Below are 12,944 nucleotides of genomic sequence, written 5' to 3' on the forward strand. Positions count from 1 at the left end.
ATAACACTGTCCAACACCATGAATTATGTTTAAACATTCATAATGTATTAGTATTAGATATCACTGTATTCGGGAAAGTCTACAAAATCTTTTGCTGTAAGGAACAATTCAATATCTTTTATAATACCATCACAATATTTGTTTAAAGTTGAAAAATATTTTTTTTTTCGAAGTCTTCTTTCTTAAGAACTGTTCGTCTAGGAGAAAAATTAAGGGCAGATTCGGAATCAGCGCATAAAACTCTATAAGTAGCACCATCACAATGTAATTGTGAAACAAATTTGGTGTTGGACAGTGCGTTATTAAACGATACTTTAACTTACTTTTGGCACACACCAAATTTTGTATATTTAGTATAGAAAGATCAATATCTTGATAAATCTTCAGATCACTGCGTGATTATCGTGATAAATTTTGTTTTCAACATTAGCATTAAATATGTAATCAACTTGTTTATTTTTATAAGTGAATAAATATTACTGTTATCGTGATTTCATTATTGAAAATATGAATATTAACTTACTTTTGTTATCCACTGTATAATATACAGAGTGTCCCACATAACACTTTTCACGATTTTTCAAGTACTTGCGATATATAATCTGACAAAAAAATATTTTCAACAAGACTTGATCAGTCTTCGATTGGCTATACATTGCACTAAAAAAAAGTTCGAAAATGTTCTTTTTTTTAGTATTGTCAAGGCCACCTTCATTTTTTTTTAATGGAATGAGGTATTTTTGAATACACCAATCGATGCAGCTGGACATTTGTTATAAAAAAGTACTAACCAATGTATGTCGAAAACTTAGTAGTTCAGGAGATATTTCAATTTAAATAACTCTAAAACACCATTACTGTCCTACTACTAACAATAAGACGTTACACAAGTAAGTAAACGCTAACGGGAAACTCGGTGTTCAAATACTTTTTGAATCAACTAGTATTTTTGTAGTTTCTTCTCCGGATAATCTTCTCTTCCTACATTAGCATACGCTCAATTTTATGATCAACTGTATCTGCTATTAACGATGCGGTCGCGTAGGACGTTTACCCGCTTGTACAGATGACTATTTCACGAACGAGAATGAAGTAGCGTGACTCTATTTCGGTATTTGTCTACTAGGAGTCGGCCTGATTTGCTTTTTGGATTGATACGTTTATCTGCGTGCACAGTGGCCACTTGTTGCTTTCACCGTAGCATAAATAGACCGTGAGTCTCGATTTCTAGTCAAACAGAAACGCCTAACGAGTTTATCACTGTTTACATTCAATCGTCCTATCCACTTATGCGCCATTACAGTGACAATTAAACGGGGAAAAGTACTATCACACCGCTCTACCTCAATTACGAATCACTAACGGTGAACGCCGGCAATGAGCAACGTATAGTTAAAGGAAAATCATCGATGCACAACTCGCATAACTTGTGTAAAGACGTTAGACGTTTATCGATAATATGTTGCATCAACAGACCAATTGATATCGCGTGTATACAAACCAACAATATGCGCGAAGCAACATGTTTTACAATCTTTTATATCAACAAACCATAGTTGTAATGTTGTCGGGTAGAACGGACGTTATTTATAAATTTAGAGCGATATATTTATATATGTAATAGATGCACAAACACTTACCGATAAGGATCCGCGGCGTCCACTTTGATATTAGCTTGAACGAGAAATGCGACAATTAACAAAAGAATCATACTGCTCAAATAATACCTACGCGCGAGGAGATTGTTGCATCTCGTGTGTGACCACACGGCTTTCTTCGAACGTTTAAATCCTCCTCTTCGAGCAAATATCGAATCTTCGTTGGAAGGGGAATTAAGGAGTGGCGTCTCGTCTACGTCATGAATAAAATTTGGTAGGTTCTTTCTACATACAATAACGGAAAGGGCAATGCCTCCGAAAACATTTAATTATGAACGCTTAAAGTACCAAAAAGTCAAGAGACTTGTGTTTTTATTTGGGAAAATTCGACGAGACACTTATTGTATGATTCGCACGAATAGACGAATAGATTTTTATTTAGTCATTTCCTGCAAAAGTACCTTTATCATTTTACTGATTCTAAAATAAGAGAAAGGTGAATTGGGATATCGTGATCCATCTAGCAATACTAGTATTAGGAAGAACAAATCAATGCTTATTTTTAATTATTTACACTTTCTCGATATTTCTTATATCATATTACCAACTGACACGGAAACTCGAAGAGTAACAGTAAAGTAACAACAGTTTTTATAATAATTGTATTCGAAATGACTCGGATTACATTTATTCTGAAAAATATAGAGAACTAATAAATACTTGTTCGTTAATCTGTGTGTTGTTTAAACTATTTTTCGTCTTACAATGTAGCAGCATAGTATCGATCTATTGTGCATTCTCTGTGTATTATATTCGCTTATCTTGTAATACATTCTTCTACAGAGTGTTTATGGCAGTTTAGCAACACAGTGAACAGTATAAACCGATCGCAATTACTTGTTTAGTAGTTGTTTTGATATACCATCATCGATTGTGATGGGAAAGTTAATGGAACAGAAATGTACACGCAGCATTATTTTATATAATTCCTTTTATTTGTTTATTCGTCACCACGTATTGCTCTGTACTTCGCCAATTCGTGTGGAAATACTCTGGTCAATTCTACTAACATGTTTGCCTTGAATTTCCTATAAGCATCAATTTTTCCTTTTACTTGTTCATTTTTAGTTAATGCTTTTTCTATGCAATCTTTCGTGTATAGTTGTGGGTTTCGCCCCTGATCTATGTAACTGAAATGGAATACACATAATTAGATTTTGAATCTTCATACTTGCTGATGTACAATTTCTAATTGAATTGATCCAATTGTATATACTTACTCGAAAACTTCCAGTGGGACATGGACATCTTGAACTTGAGATTTAAGCTTGTCTATTTCTTGTAAACCGTTTACTAAAAGTTGACTAGAAAAAGAAAATGATATATTATTTCTATTGAAATATATAATATAGTTTGTTTAATCTATGTACAGTCAATAAAGTGAAAAAAATGACATGTTATGAATTCCTTCCACTGTCTCGTATTACGATACACATTTCTAGAAAATTTTAAATTATCTAGAAATTTAAATTATCTAGAATATTTAAATTTTAAATTAAGAAAAATATTTTTTTCTTAAATGTAACTGGATAAATAGATGGTTGTGCTTATGATGGTCAGTTTACACAGACACTGTGAGACTTCGAGACACTAATACAAAGTAGATACGGTAAATAGAACACCAAAAATTATTGCTCCACACAATAAAAGCACCGAAACGAATTTCAGTTAATTAATCGTTATTAGCAAAATAGTATTCTACAATTCTTATTACGGAAACAATTCAGAACAAAACTAAGCCTGCATAACACGATACAAGAAACCACTGTTATATTTAACGTTTAATTTTAACTATGTTATTGAAATGCAGTAAACAAGCTCTTAATGCAACATACGATTCTTCGTATCATTCAGAAATAATTTAAAATTAGTGTCATATATTTCGAATGAAGTTAATTAAAAGACACGCGAAGAAGGTTATGTATACCGTGATTTGGTATAAAAATAAAAATTAAATGCATAACGTAATATGGGACAACGGAAATATTTATATTCAAATTGCATACACGATAAATGTCATTCCGAAAAGGACAGTTGACGCTGTATCAGCAATGTCTTTCACATGCACAGATGTAATAATTAAAAGTATTCAATAATATATTATACGTACATTTTCTGATTTAATACATTTTGTCCTTGAGGTTGAAAATCGCTCACTATAATACGTATCTGCCTTACATTTTCGATAAATAACTCCAATTGTGTTTCTAAATTTTCTAGTGCAGACGCCATGTTTTATCATTCATGATGCGCAACGCTACAGCACTGTACTTCCTCCCAGTTCCTCCTTGTATTCGTGTACGCGCATACGCGCATACAGTCATCTACACCACTATATGAGTGATCTACACACTACACAGTTGCACACTCAGCTCAGGAAGAGTCGTCAGATGAGGGAAGGGAGTGCGAATGGAGGGGGGAAAAAGTTACCTTCTCTCTGTCAGTACCGGACACGTGCACGACAGAGACAGTGCAGAGATAGGCCAATCAGTGTTCCGATTTCCGATATGGTGCATCTTTTCTCGCGCATGCGCGGCCAAAACAGTAACGTGTCTATATTAGGATGATGAGGTAGCAGTGGCCCTGAGGCAGTTATATTGGCAGAAATGTACTGAAATAATCTGCTCCGGACAAAAAGTCTCCAGGGCGTGTACTACGAGTTACAAAATATACACAAATACACTTGTTATACATTCATTTTCCAGAATCAAATCATATAAATTTTTTAAAATTCTGCGGGGTGCACAAGGTACCCCATTTCATCGAGAATCTTATTATGTATACTGCATGTATACTGAGGCTGATCGCCGCGCATGCGCTTGAAATGTTGCGCATTTCTGGCATCACTGAGGCCAATATGTCTCGCGCATGCGCGTCCAAAATAGTAACGTATCTACCGGGTGAGTCTCGTAACGTGACGATCTAAAATATCTCGTAAGCACTCGTAAGCTATTTGTTGTACAAAAATAATGTTTAAAGTTTAAACAAATTTTGCATGGTTCCTACGGGGACATAGGATGCTGCAATCTGATTTTTGTTACTTCGATTTTTTATCAAGATATGAAGGTCATCTTCAGTTTTTTAGATAGAATTCCCAATATCCTTGCTCGAACTCGGATGAAGCACAAAGTTCTGCGTAAAAAAGTATAGACTTTCTTATATCATAATAGTTGACGAAATATTATCGAAATAATTTTCCATATATATATATAGCTACGCTATATATACAATAAAGAGCATAACTGTTTCCACAAATCATCAGAATAACTTTTCTATGAATGGACCAAACAACTTCAATTTCTCTGTAAGGCTAGAAGAATTAGTGTAGTAAATGAGGTCTAATTGTCTAATAAATAAGTTGAAAAAAAATGCATTTGGTCGGAATTGTGATAAACAATGGTAAAAATTGATTTTTACAACTTTTTTCATTTTAAATTGTAATACAACACACGCATGTTATACAGTCGTATTTCAAAATCAAATCATAACTAATTTTGCGAAATTAGCGGGTACCCCATTTTAGCCCAACTTTGTGCTTTACTGGCGCTAAAATCGTCGCGCATGCGCGAAAAAAGAGCACATTATCTTATCAGTGGTGGGAGATAGCGTCGTAGAAGGAGAAGGTACACACCTGTGCATTGTGCACACCTATGTTACCGGAAGGGTAGGGGTAATGCATACATGTGCACTCTTGCGCGATTGCAATTTGCAATAAACATGGGAATGAAATTCCAAGCAGTGTCATCAAGTGTCATACTGCCAGTATGTTGTCAGATACCGATGATAAAAGTTTCTTGCACCTCATATTAACGAATGGACTTGAATAATAATCTTTAGGGCTATACAGCATCCTAATTTTATTAATACTATGGCTCTGAAACACGTAGTTGTAGGCAAGTTTGTTTTCACGTTGTAAATCTTATCAATTGTTAGGTTATGAGACAGATACAATATGATTATATAATTGCCTTACATAGGTGGTGGTACAGGTTTCGTTGGAACTCATATAATAAAGTCACTATCTCGTAAAGGCGTTAAATGTACACCTATCTCTCGAATGCCTGGTCCTAATCGAATGTCATGGGTAAGGCAACATGTGCGACGCAATTGTACATTGAACGATTAATAGTACATACCAATACATGATATATATATATACAAAATCCATAGCATGACGTAGAATCTCATGGTTTACCTGAAGACACGTCAGCTGTAATCAATGTTGCTGGTCAAAATGTACTTGATCCTATGCAACGATGGTCAGAAGGGTTTAAGCAAAACGTTATACACAGCCGGGTACAGACAACAAAATCTTTGGCCAACGCAACATTAAATACTAAAGCAAATGTGTTCGTAAGCATTTCTGGAGTAGCTTACTACAAACCTGATGACAATATTGAATATACAGAAGAAAGCAAATGTGAAAAGTATGACTTCCTATCGGGTAAATTTTGTACATTAAGTCTAATGCATGTAAAAGATTCTATTGATTTTATTAGCTTCACATAGTCATCTTGTGTGTTAGGCCTTTGTCATAAATGGGAAGCAGCCGCACAATTTCCAGCAGATAGTAGCGTTAGACAAGTTACAATTAGATCTGGCGTTGTATTAGGAAGAGATGGTGGTATGATTAAACAGATCTATCTACCATTTTGTCTTGGTTTGGGTGGTACAATCGGTGATGGAACTCAATGTATGCCTTGGATACATGTAACAGATTTAGTTAATATGTTCATTCTTTCACTCGAGAATGAGAATGTATGTGGTATACTGAATGGAGTTGCTCCACAGGTGATTAACTTAAACCTAAGTGAAAGCAAACTAATGCAAATCAGCTTACTTTATAAACATTGTTGACAGATTGTGACAAACAAAGAATTCACAAAGGTATTTGCATCAACAATGTGGAGACCTGCAATTTTTCCCGTTCCAAGCATTGTTCTGAACGTCCTATTAAACAAAGAACGCGCAAAAGTTAGTAATAAGAGGACATATGATATTATTCGATGTAGTTTCAGAAAATGATACCAGCTCCTTTTCAGATTATGCTCGAGGGACAAAAAGTTGTACCGAAACGTGTGAAAGAGTTAGGATTTCAATATCAGTATCCAGATATAAAATCTGCGTGTGCAGAAATACTTGGTAAAAATAAATAACTTCTTTCGAAGTAAATATGTAGATTGTTATGTTAGTTTACCACAATGGAGATTGAATAGTTGTATATATATATATATATATATATATATTTATAAAATATAATTACATACTTCCAAATGTGTTCACACATACAAGCAGCATATGAACATTTTAAATGATTAAAAAAATACTTGGATATAATCCTAAATTGTGTATGAAAATATGTATCGAGAAGAACTCTACCTTTCTCTGCATTCAGCTTATGTTACATTACTCTAACAGCATTTTATAATTTCTTATATATCCCGACTCGCAGGGTTGTACAAAAAGTAATTTATTTTTCTTCGAAGACTCTGAAGTTCTTTCCACGTGAAACCCTGCATGCTCAATGAAATTGTTTTCCCATTCTTGCAAAGTATAAAAAGACCCATTTCAATGGAAATTCCAACATATTGGACATCGCTAAGTTTCATTGCAATGCACAAGCTTCGTCCTGTATTCAAACATAATTTGTCTATCCAAGTGTACTTTTTAATAACAGCGTTATTCTTATCCTTATCTAGTAACAAATCTTGACATTCTCCAAATACATCCAAACAGAACATTATCTGTCCCAAAAATAAGATAATCCGATAAAACAAGTTTTTCGTTAGGGACAAACACATCTCAATAAAAATAACTGCTGACACTAAAAAGGAACAAACGATATTTTCAAAGCTCTATATGATATTTTACAAATGATAGAGTAGACTGGAAAAAATATTCAATCGAAATTTTCTTATGCTCGTGTATAATTATAACTTACGACTGAACAACGACAATACGATAAATCCTGGTTTGCGAGAGACATGAATTTTTCGCTCATCTAAACTTATAATTCGAGGTTTTGTAAATACAATCATGTTGGAACGTTAAAATTTTTTACATTATTTATATACTCGAGTTGTAATTAGAAAGCTACATGTCACAAGAATAAAATGAATTTCGATGGTTTCGCGGCTAGAGAAACTTTGAAACTGTTTCTCAATTGTTACTCGCAGGATATCGTTATCTCGAAGTAAAAATAAACACGCGTGGTCATAGCATAGCTCTTTTCATAGAACACGATACGGAAAAGATTAAAAGTTCTACACGTGTTCACCTAGTCATCAGTAAAACGAACCCGGAAGAAGTAAAAACGAGAAAAAATAATTCGTGTACGTGTATACGCACGTATTAAGATTTTCTGAACATCTAATTTGTATGTACACAAAACGGAAAATACTAAGAGTATAATAAACGCACATGCAACACATGCATATAAATACATCAACATCAACAAGGAATCGAACATACAGTTGCAACATGGCGCGTGCTATAAGAACAGCTGTTATTGTTTACAGACGAACATTTTCTATAGAGTATACAAGTTGAGACTGATGAAATATTTTTGCGCGACAAGCGTCTCGTGCGCGTAAATTTCTTCGCAAAGGGTTAGTATAAAGTGAAATGTGTTCTCGTGAGAAATAAGAAAGCAGAAATAAGCATTGCTACGATGACGAATGAGTTTGAACGGTAAAATAGCCTGTCTATAGAGTGGTGGCAGTGGCAGCGGCGTTGAAACAGTGGTGGAAATGATACTGTAGGTATTCGACGAAAAGATGGTCTAAAGAAATTCTTAATGGAAGAATTAATCAGATTCGTGGATACGCTACCGATGATAATCATCGGGCGACTACAAATTCATCATTTTCGGTGTATTTTCCACGGGAAGCGAGAAAATTAAGATACGCCTGTTATAGCGAGAGAAACTAACAGAGAAGTAAGTTGCCCTAAAAAATCTGAGCAACGCTTATTTCTCAAAGATTTAACGTTCCCTTAAATCGTCGTAAGTAAAAATGCGAATAAAGTGTTCGAAGAAGTGAGAAATCGTACTCATAAATGTTCATGTAATTTCGATATAAATGTATACATGTCGAATATTCTGCTTCCGAAGTTTTTAAAGAGTCTAAACAAGTTATACTTCTATGACGTTACTCATCGATCATTTAATTGTATTTTCGAAGTACTGGACTATTTTCTACAACTAAAAGATGACCAAATATCGTTCAGTATCGCAACGGGTCTCCAGTGATAATCATCGTATCTACTACTTTTACGAGGTTAGAATTGATCGACATAATTACATTTTTCTTATTTTCATTTCTATCTGTTGCTTGCGATTCGTATGTTAAAGCAGTATTTAATTTTTCCTTATTATCGTACCAAATGATAGTGAATGCGATTCGATTATTATATTTACTATATTCTATATCGCGATAAAAAATGCTATTACACGTTATACAAGCGATAATTTACGATAATTTTCACTTAGAAAATTAGTTTGTAACAAATCATATTCATATAAATTACTGGTTTATATGAATGCGAGAACCTTGAATGTTATTCATGACATATATTAGATTTCTTACTTTATTTTTGAAAAATTTCTACCAAAAATCCTCTCGCTGTCTCTCATTAATATCGTGTTTAAATCTTGTTCTATAGGAATCACCATGAATGCCAGAACTCAATTGTTTGAATTAAGCATGGAGGGCAGACAAGTGGACGAAGCAGTAGCAAGTATCTTTCACAGTGTTCTTTTTCATCGAAGTCTTGGGAAATTTAAGTACAAACAAGAAGGCAGCTATTCAGTTGGCACAGTAGGATACCAAGATGTCGACTGTGACTTTATTGATTTTACTTACGTTTGTTGTTCCTCGGTACATCTGGATCAAACTTTGAAACGTGAAATATCAGGGTTTTCAGAAGCTTTACGTTCCACCGATAGTCCAGGCTCTGGCCAAATATCCCTGGAATTCTTTCAAAAGAAGAAAAACCGTTGGCCATTCCAACCGGAATGCATACCGTGGGAAGTGTGGACTGTACGTTTGGAACTTATAAAATTAGCGACAGAGCACGAAAGGCAAATATGCAGGGAAAAAGTTGGTGATCTGTTAACTGACAAGATTCTTTACATAACAGAAGTAATGAACCGACACGACTATCTTCCTAAAATGCCGAATCAAGCTGAACTGGATCTGATATTCGATACATCGTATCCAGACATACAGCCTTATCTGTTTAAATTATCCTTCACAACGTCTAGTCCGTCGAGTACAACAATGGGTAATACAATGAAAAAACTGATCAAAGAGACATTATCTATTTAGTTGTAACAGTTTGCAAAGACTCATTTAGCGCAATGCGTCTACAACGCGAATCATAATATTTTAAATAAAGAAGATTAACAGTCAGTGTTTAATTAACTGAAGAATATTACTTTCTTCTCGCCGGATCAAGTCGACTCGTTTTACGTTTTTCGCATAAAACCGACTCGTATTCGTTTCTCTAATTCTGCCACGATTATTAGCCGAAGATTGAAGATTAGACATTAGAGATTAGTAAATTAGAAGCACGGAGAATCGTGTAGTTCTCGTGCACGTTTTAAGTACGCCATTTCCGACGTATGTCCGTGTCAGTTCTATACTGGCAATACACGTCAAAAAGAGAACTACAGAATAATACTTGAAATAATTACGATTGTTTGGATCTGAAAAGTTTGTAAAATTTCTATAATAGAAAAAGAAAGAATTGTGCATTCGACAATTACGTCTTTCTAAATATTCTTTTTATTCTGCGTAGGCGATTTGTTAAGTTAGCTTCTACTAATCGATTAAATTGTTAATGTTCTTCTATTTCTTTGGGAATTCAAACTTTTTCGTATTTCGATTGATTCGTATTTCTACGTTATCGACATAACGTAATCTCAGATACGGTTGTCCTTCTTATTTCTTGAAAAGTTTTATTCCGATGATAGAAGAGTGTTATTTGTAAGTACATATAGCAATGTATGTATACTGTTCGACCGAAAAAGAAAAATTTGACGAGCAATCAACTTATTTTGTTGTACGAAATTTTATTTGTTATACTATATTATCTTCGAACGAATACTGCATTACGCCGGATATTGTTGGTCCTTGAAAATGAAACTAGAATCTGCGTATGCATATAAGAAGGGCATAGCGTTTTATCGGGATTGTGACATATCGGTGAGAAGAAAAAGAAAATTTAAACGAGAATGTTATCCACTGCGTAGATAGTCCAGTAATTAAATGGCTGTTGTAGATTACGAACAGTCGATAATTACAAATTTGGAACACGCGTATCATTTGCGATTAACAAATAGAAATAAAGCAAAGAGAAGAGTTCTCCATCGTTAAATCGTAATACATCGTTTCGTATTCAACTTAATTATTAAATATTACAATATTTCGCGCGTTGAACAATGGAGTGAGCTGTCGAGTAACAATGGTAAACGGCAATGTATGGTTTTGGGGACAGTGTTGAGAGAGAAATTTGAAGTCGTGGCATTCAAAACATTACGAATTACTCGCACGAAGACATTCAAAGCAGTAGTGTGTATGGAGTTTTCGAAAGTTTCATGCCTTCGTATCAAATTTTTACAATAGAGAAGACAACCGTTAGAACATAGTGATTAAACTGTAGAATAACTTGTATTGAGTGAAAGCGGCGATGCTGTTTGTTCATTAATTCGACGCATACCTTAGGGATTTTGCGAGCTACGTAGCGAATGAAAGTAAGAGTAAACGGATCGAGAGAGAGAAAAAAACCGGAGACTCGAAGAGGAAAGATTTGTTTCCGCGGCAAAGAGTTTTTGAACAAGTTCGACACAAGTGTATGGAAGTGGTGTTGTAAATATAGAGGAACATTTGAACAAATTTCGATCATAACGAAAGAAATTTCTACTTCGAGACCTGCTTTTTCCTTTTCGTCGGACTAGAGTAATTGTCAAAATTAGAAACGAAACGTGCTTTCGTTTGTGTGTTTGCGTTCCCTATAACGTTTTTCTCAGCAATCTGTCTAATTGTTCGTTCGTACGCCTCTAAATTCGTCGTAACGTTCGTTTCGCGTCGCATCGAATCGAACCCGCGGATGATTGTAGACGTGTAAGCTCTCAAGGCGAAGCGATTCGCGCCGATCAATTGGTCCCGGACCTGCACGCAATAGTATACCCTACGTTGAAAATACGTGGTCGTGCGTTACTGCGAAATTCACACGAGAAAAGCACAATTCTGTAGGCGGCGAGAACGTGCCGAGCATTACCGTCGTTATAATGGGGGTGCAACGGCGACGTTGATCGTGTATCGGATGCACGCGTGCATCCGGGCGTGGGATAACGATGGAACGCGAGATGCTGATCGAATTCAAAGAAAACAGACGCGTCTTTCTGCACGAGTTTGATATTTTTATACGGGCATCGATTTTTCGAATGTTACTGTGCGTAGCGATATACCCATGCGCGTCGAGCGTCGCCTCGATTGTGTTCGAATATTTTCGGCGTATCGTTGCGTGTGTACTGTATACTGTGCCGGCGTGTGTACCATTGAAATTCTGCGAACGCTCCGATTAATTGGCGAGATCCGGAAGTAACGAGACGCTTCCGTTGACGCGCGTTTCCCGAATTTGTTAAACAGCCTCTCCGGTACTCGTGCACGCGTCCCACGAGATATATCGGGAATGTACGCGCGTAAATATTTATTCGTCCAAGTTGGCGCGAGATGCTACAAGTGCATAGAATGGAATTGGAACTATAGAATAAGAGAAGCAATGTGCGTGCTCGAGAGGGAAAGTGTGCGGTGTGATAAATGGGAAATTGGGGGGCGGGACGAGGGGGAGGGGCGTGCGAAAGAGAACGTGAATGACTGGACGTACACAGGTGCAATGAACAATATTTACGAAACCGATTGTAGGATAAATGAATTACGATACACGGGCGCATGGAAAAGGAGGAGATGTATGTAATTTAAGTCTCGATTCACAACTAAACTGTACATATGTTCAAAATACGCATACATAAAGGCAGGTACACGAGTAAGAAAAATAAAAACAAAAATAGTCGGTAACGGACACGCGTAGGTGACAAGGTATTATGTATACATCTAGATAGAGTAGCGACGAAAGTGTTGCTTAGCTGTACCATAAGGTAATGGAAATGCTTTACACTCGATGATTTATCATGAGAACCAGAAAGATAAACGATTTAATAAATTACTGTATTTTACAAGTCTGATTTCTTTCTGAACAGAGCCGCCGACGATAAGCACGTCG

At 35.5% G+C, this 12,944-nt stretch overlaps 5 protein-coding genes across 7 annotated transcripts in view; 2 read left to right on the plus strand and 3 right to left on the minus strand.

The window, feature by feature from the left end:
- The window catches only part of Hexo1 (beta-hexosaminidase 1), a 9,919-nt gene extending 7,486 nt beyond the window's left edge, over window positions 1-2,433 (minus strand). Inside the window, exon 1 of the mRNA XM_076424750.1 lies at window positions 1,641-2,433. Within this exon, the coding sequence (XP_076280865.1) occupies window positions 1,641-1,711 (71 nt within the window). The 5' untranslated portion in view covers window positions 1,712-2,433. The remainder of the gene's footprint in view (window positions 1-1,640) is intronic.
- Window positions 2,434-2,571: 138 nt separating this feature from the next.
- Window positions 2,572-3,910, minus strand: Med10 (mediator complex subunit 10). The gene is made up of 3 exons (XM_076424814.1): window positions 3,769-3,910; window positions 2,879-2,962; window positions 2,572-2,788 (listed from the first exon to the last, which is right to left on the minus strand). The coding sequence occupies exons 1-3, from the start codon at window positions 3,888-3,890 to the stop codon at window positions 2,599-2,601; spliced, it is 396 nt and encodes a 131-aa protein (XP_076280929.1). The 5' UTR covers window positions 3,891-3,910; the 3' UTR covers window positions 2,572-2,598.
- Window positions 3,801-8,164, minus strand: LOC143209329 (uncharacterized). Its single transcript, XM_076424810.1, has 2 exons — window positions 7,600-8,164; window positions 3,801-7,482 (listed from the first exon to the last, which is right to left on the minus strand). The coding sequence occupies exons 1-2, from the start codon at window positions 7,694-7,696 to the stop codon at window positions 7,091-7,093; spliced, it is 489 nt and encodes a 162-aa protein (XP_076280925.1). The 5' UTR covers window positions 7,697-8,164; the 3' UTR covers window positions 3,801-7,090.
- LOC143209318 (epimerase family protein SDR39U1) lies at window positions 5,411-6,897 on the plus strand. Its single transcript, XM_076424796.1, has 6 exons — window positions 5,411-5,551; window positions 5,636-5,742; window positions 5,829-6,102; window positions 6,184-6,449; window positions 6,519-6,632; window positions 6,701-6,897. The coding sequence occupies exons 1-6, from the start codon at window positions 5,527-5,529 to the stop codon at window positions 6,812-6,814; spliced, it is 900 nt and encodes a 299-aa protein (XP_076280911.1). The 5' UTR covers window positions 5,411-5,526; the 3' UTR covers window positions 6,815-6,897.
- A 292-nt stretch (window positions 8,165-8,456) lies between the features above and the next one.
- On the plus strand, window positions 8,457-12,900 carry Atg101 (autophagy-related protein 101). 3 transcript variants are annotated; one of them, XM_076424804.1, is made up of 3 exons: window positions 8,458-8,595; window positions 8,840-8,935; window positions 9,321-12,900. In XM_076424804.1, the coding sequence occupies exon 3, from the start codon at window positions 9,329-9,331 to the stop codon at window positions 9,983-9,985; it is 657 nt and encodes a 218-aa protein (XP_076280919.1). In that variant the 5' UTR covers window positions 8,458-8,595; window positions 8,840-8,935; window positions 9,321-9,328; the 3' UTR covers window positions 9,986-12,900. The 3 variants fall into 3 exon arrangements, with proteins under 3 accessions (XP_076280921.1, XP_076280919.1, XP_076280920.1); XM_076424806.1 differs by lacking the exon at window positions 8,840-8,935 and having other exon boundaries at window positions 8,457-8,595; XM_076424805.1 differs by lacking the exon at window positions 8,840-8,935 and having other exon boundaries at window positions 8,524-8,661.
- Window positions 12,901-12,944: the final 44 nt, after the last annotated feature.

This window comes from Lasioglossum baleicum, chromosome 6 (genome assembly GCF_051020765.1).
Source record: "Lasioglossum baleicum chromosome 6, iyLasBale1, whole genome shotgun sequence".
Lineage (NCBI taxonomy): Eukaryota > Metazoa > Arthropoda > Insecta > Hymenoptera > Halictidae > Lasioglossum > Lasioglossum baleicum.

Bases quoted from the DNA above. Each gene is read 5' to 3' on its own strand.
- LOC143209329 (XM_076424810.1), bottom strand. From the start codon at position 7,696: ATGATTGTATTTACAAAACCTCGAATTATAAGTTTAGATGAGCGAAAA. The intron at 7,483-7,599 runs GTAAGTTATAAT...GTTCCTTTTTAG, and splicing joins CGTATTGTCGTTGTTCAGTC to TGTCAGCAGTTATTTTTATT.
- Atg101 (XM_076424806.1), top strand. From the start codon at position 9,329: ATGAATGCCAGAACTCAATTGTTTGAATTAAGCATGGAGGGCAGACAA.
- LOC143209318 (XM_076424796.1), top strand. From the start codon at position 5,527: ATGGCTCTGAAACACGTAGTTGTAG. The intron at 5,552-5,635 runs GCAAGTTTGTTT...TGCCTTACATAG, and splicing joins TCTGAAACACGTAGTTGTAG to GTGGTGGTACAGGTTTCGTT. The intron at 6,103-6,183 runs GTAAATTTTGTA...CTTGTGTGTTAG, and splicing joins AAAGTATGACTTCCTATCGG to GCCTTTGTCATAAATGGGAA.
- Med10 (XM_076424814.1), bottom strand. From the start codon at position 3,890: ATGGCGTCTGCACTAGAAAATTTAGAAACACAATTGGAGTTATTTATC. The intron at 2,963-3,768 runs GTACGTATAATA...TTCTTTTTCTAG, and splicing joins AATGTATTAAATCAGAAAAT to TCAACTTTTAGTAAACGGTT. The intron at 2,789-2,878 runs GTAAGTATATAC...ATTCCATTTCAG, and splicing joins GTCCCACTGGAAGTTTTCGA to TTACATAGATCAGGGGCGAA.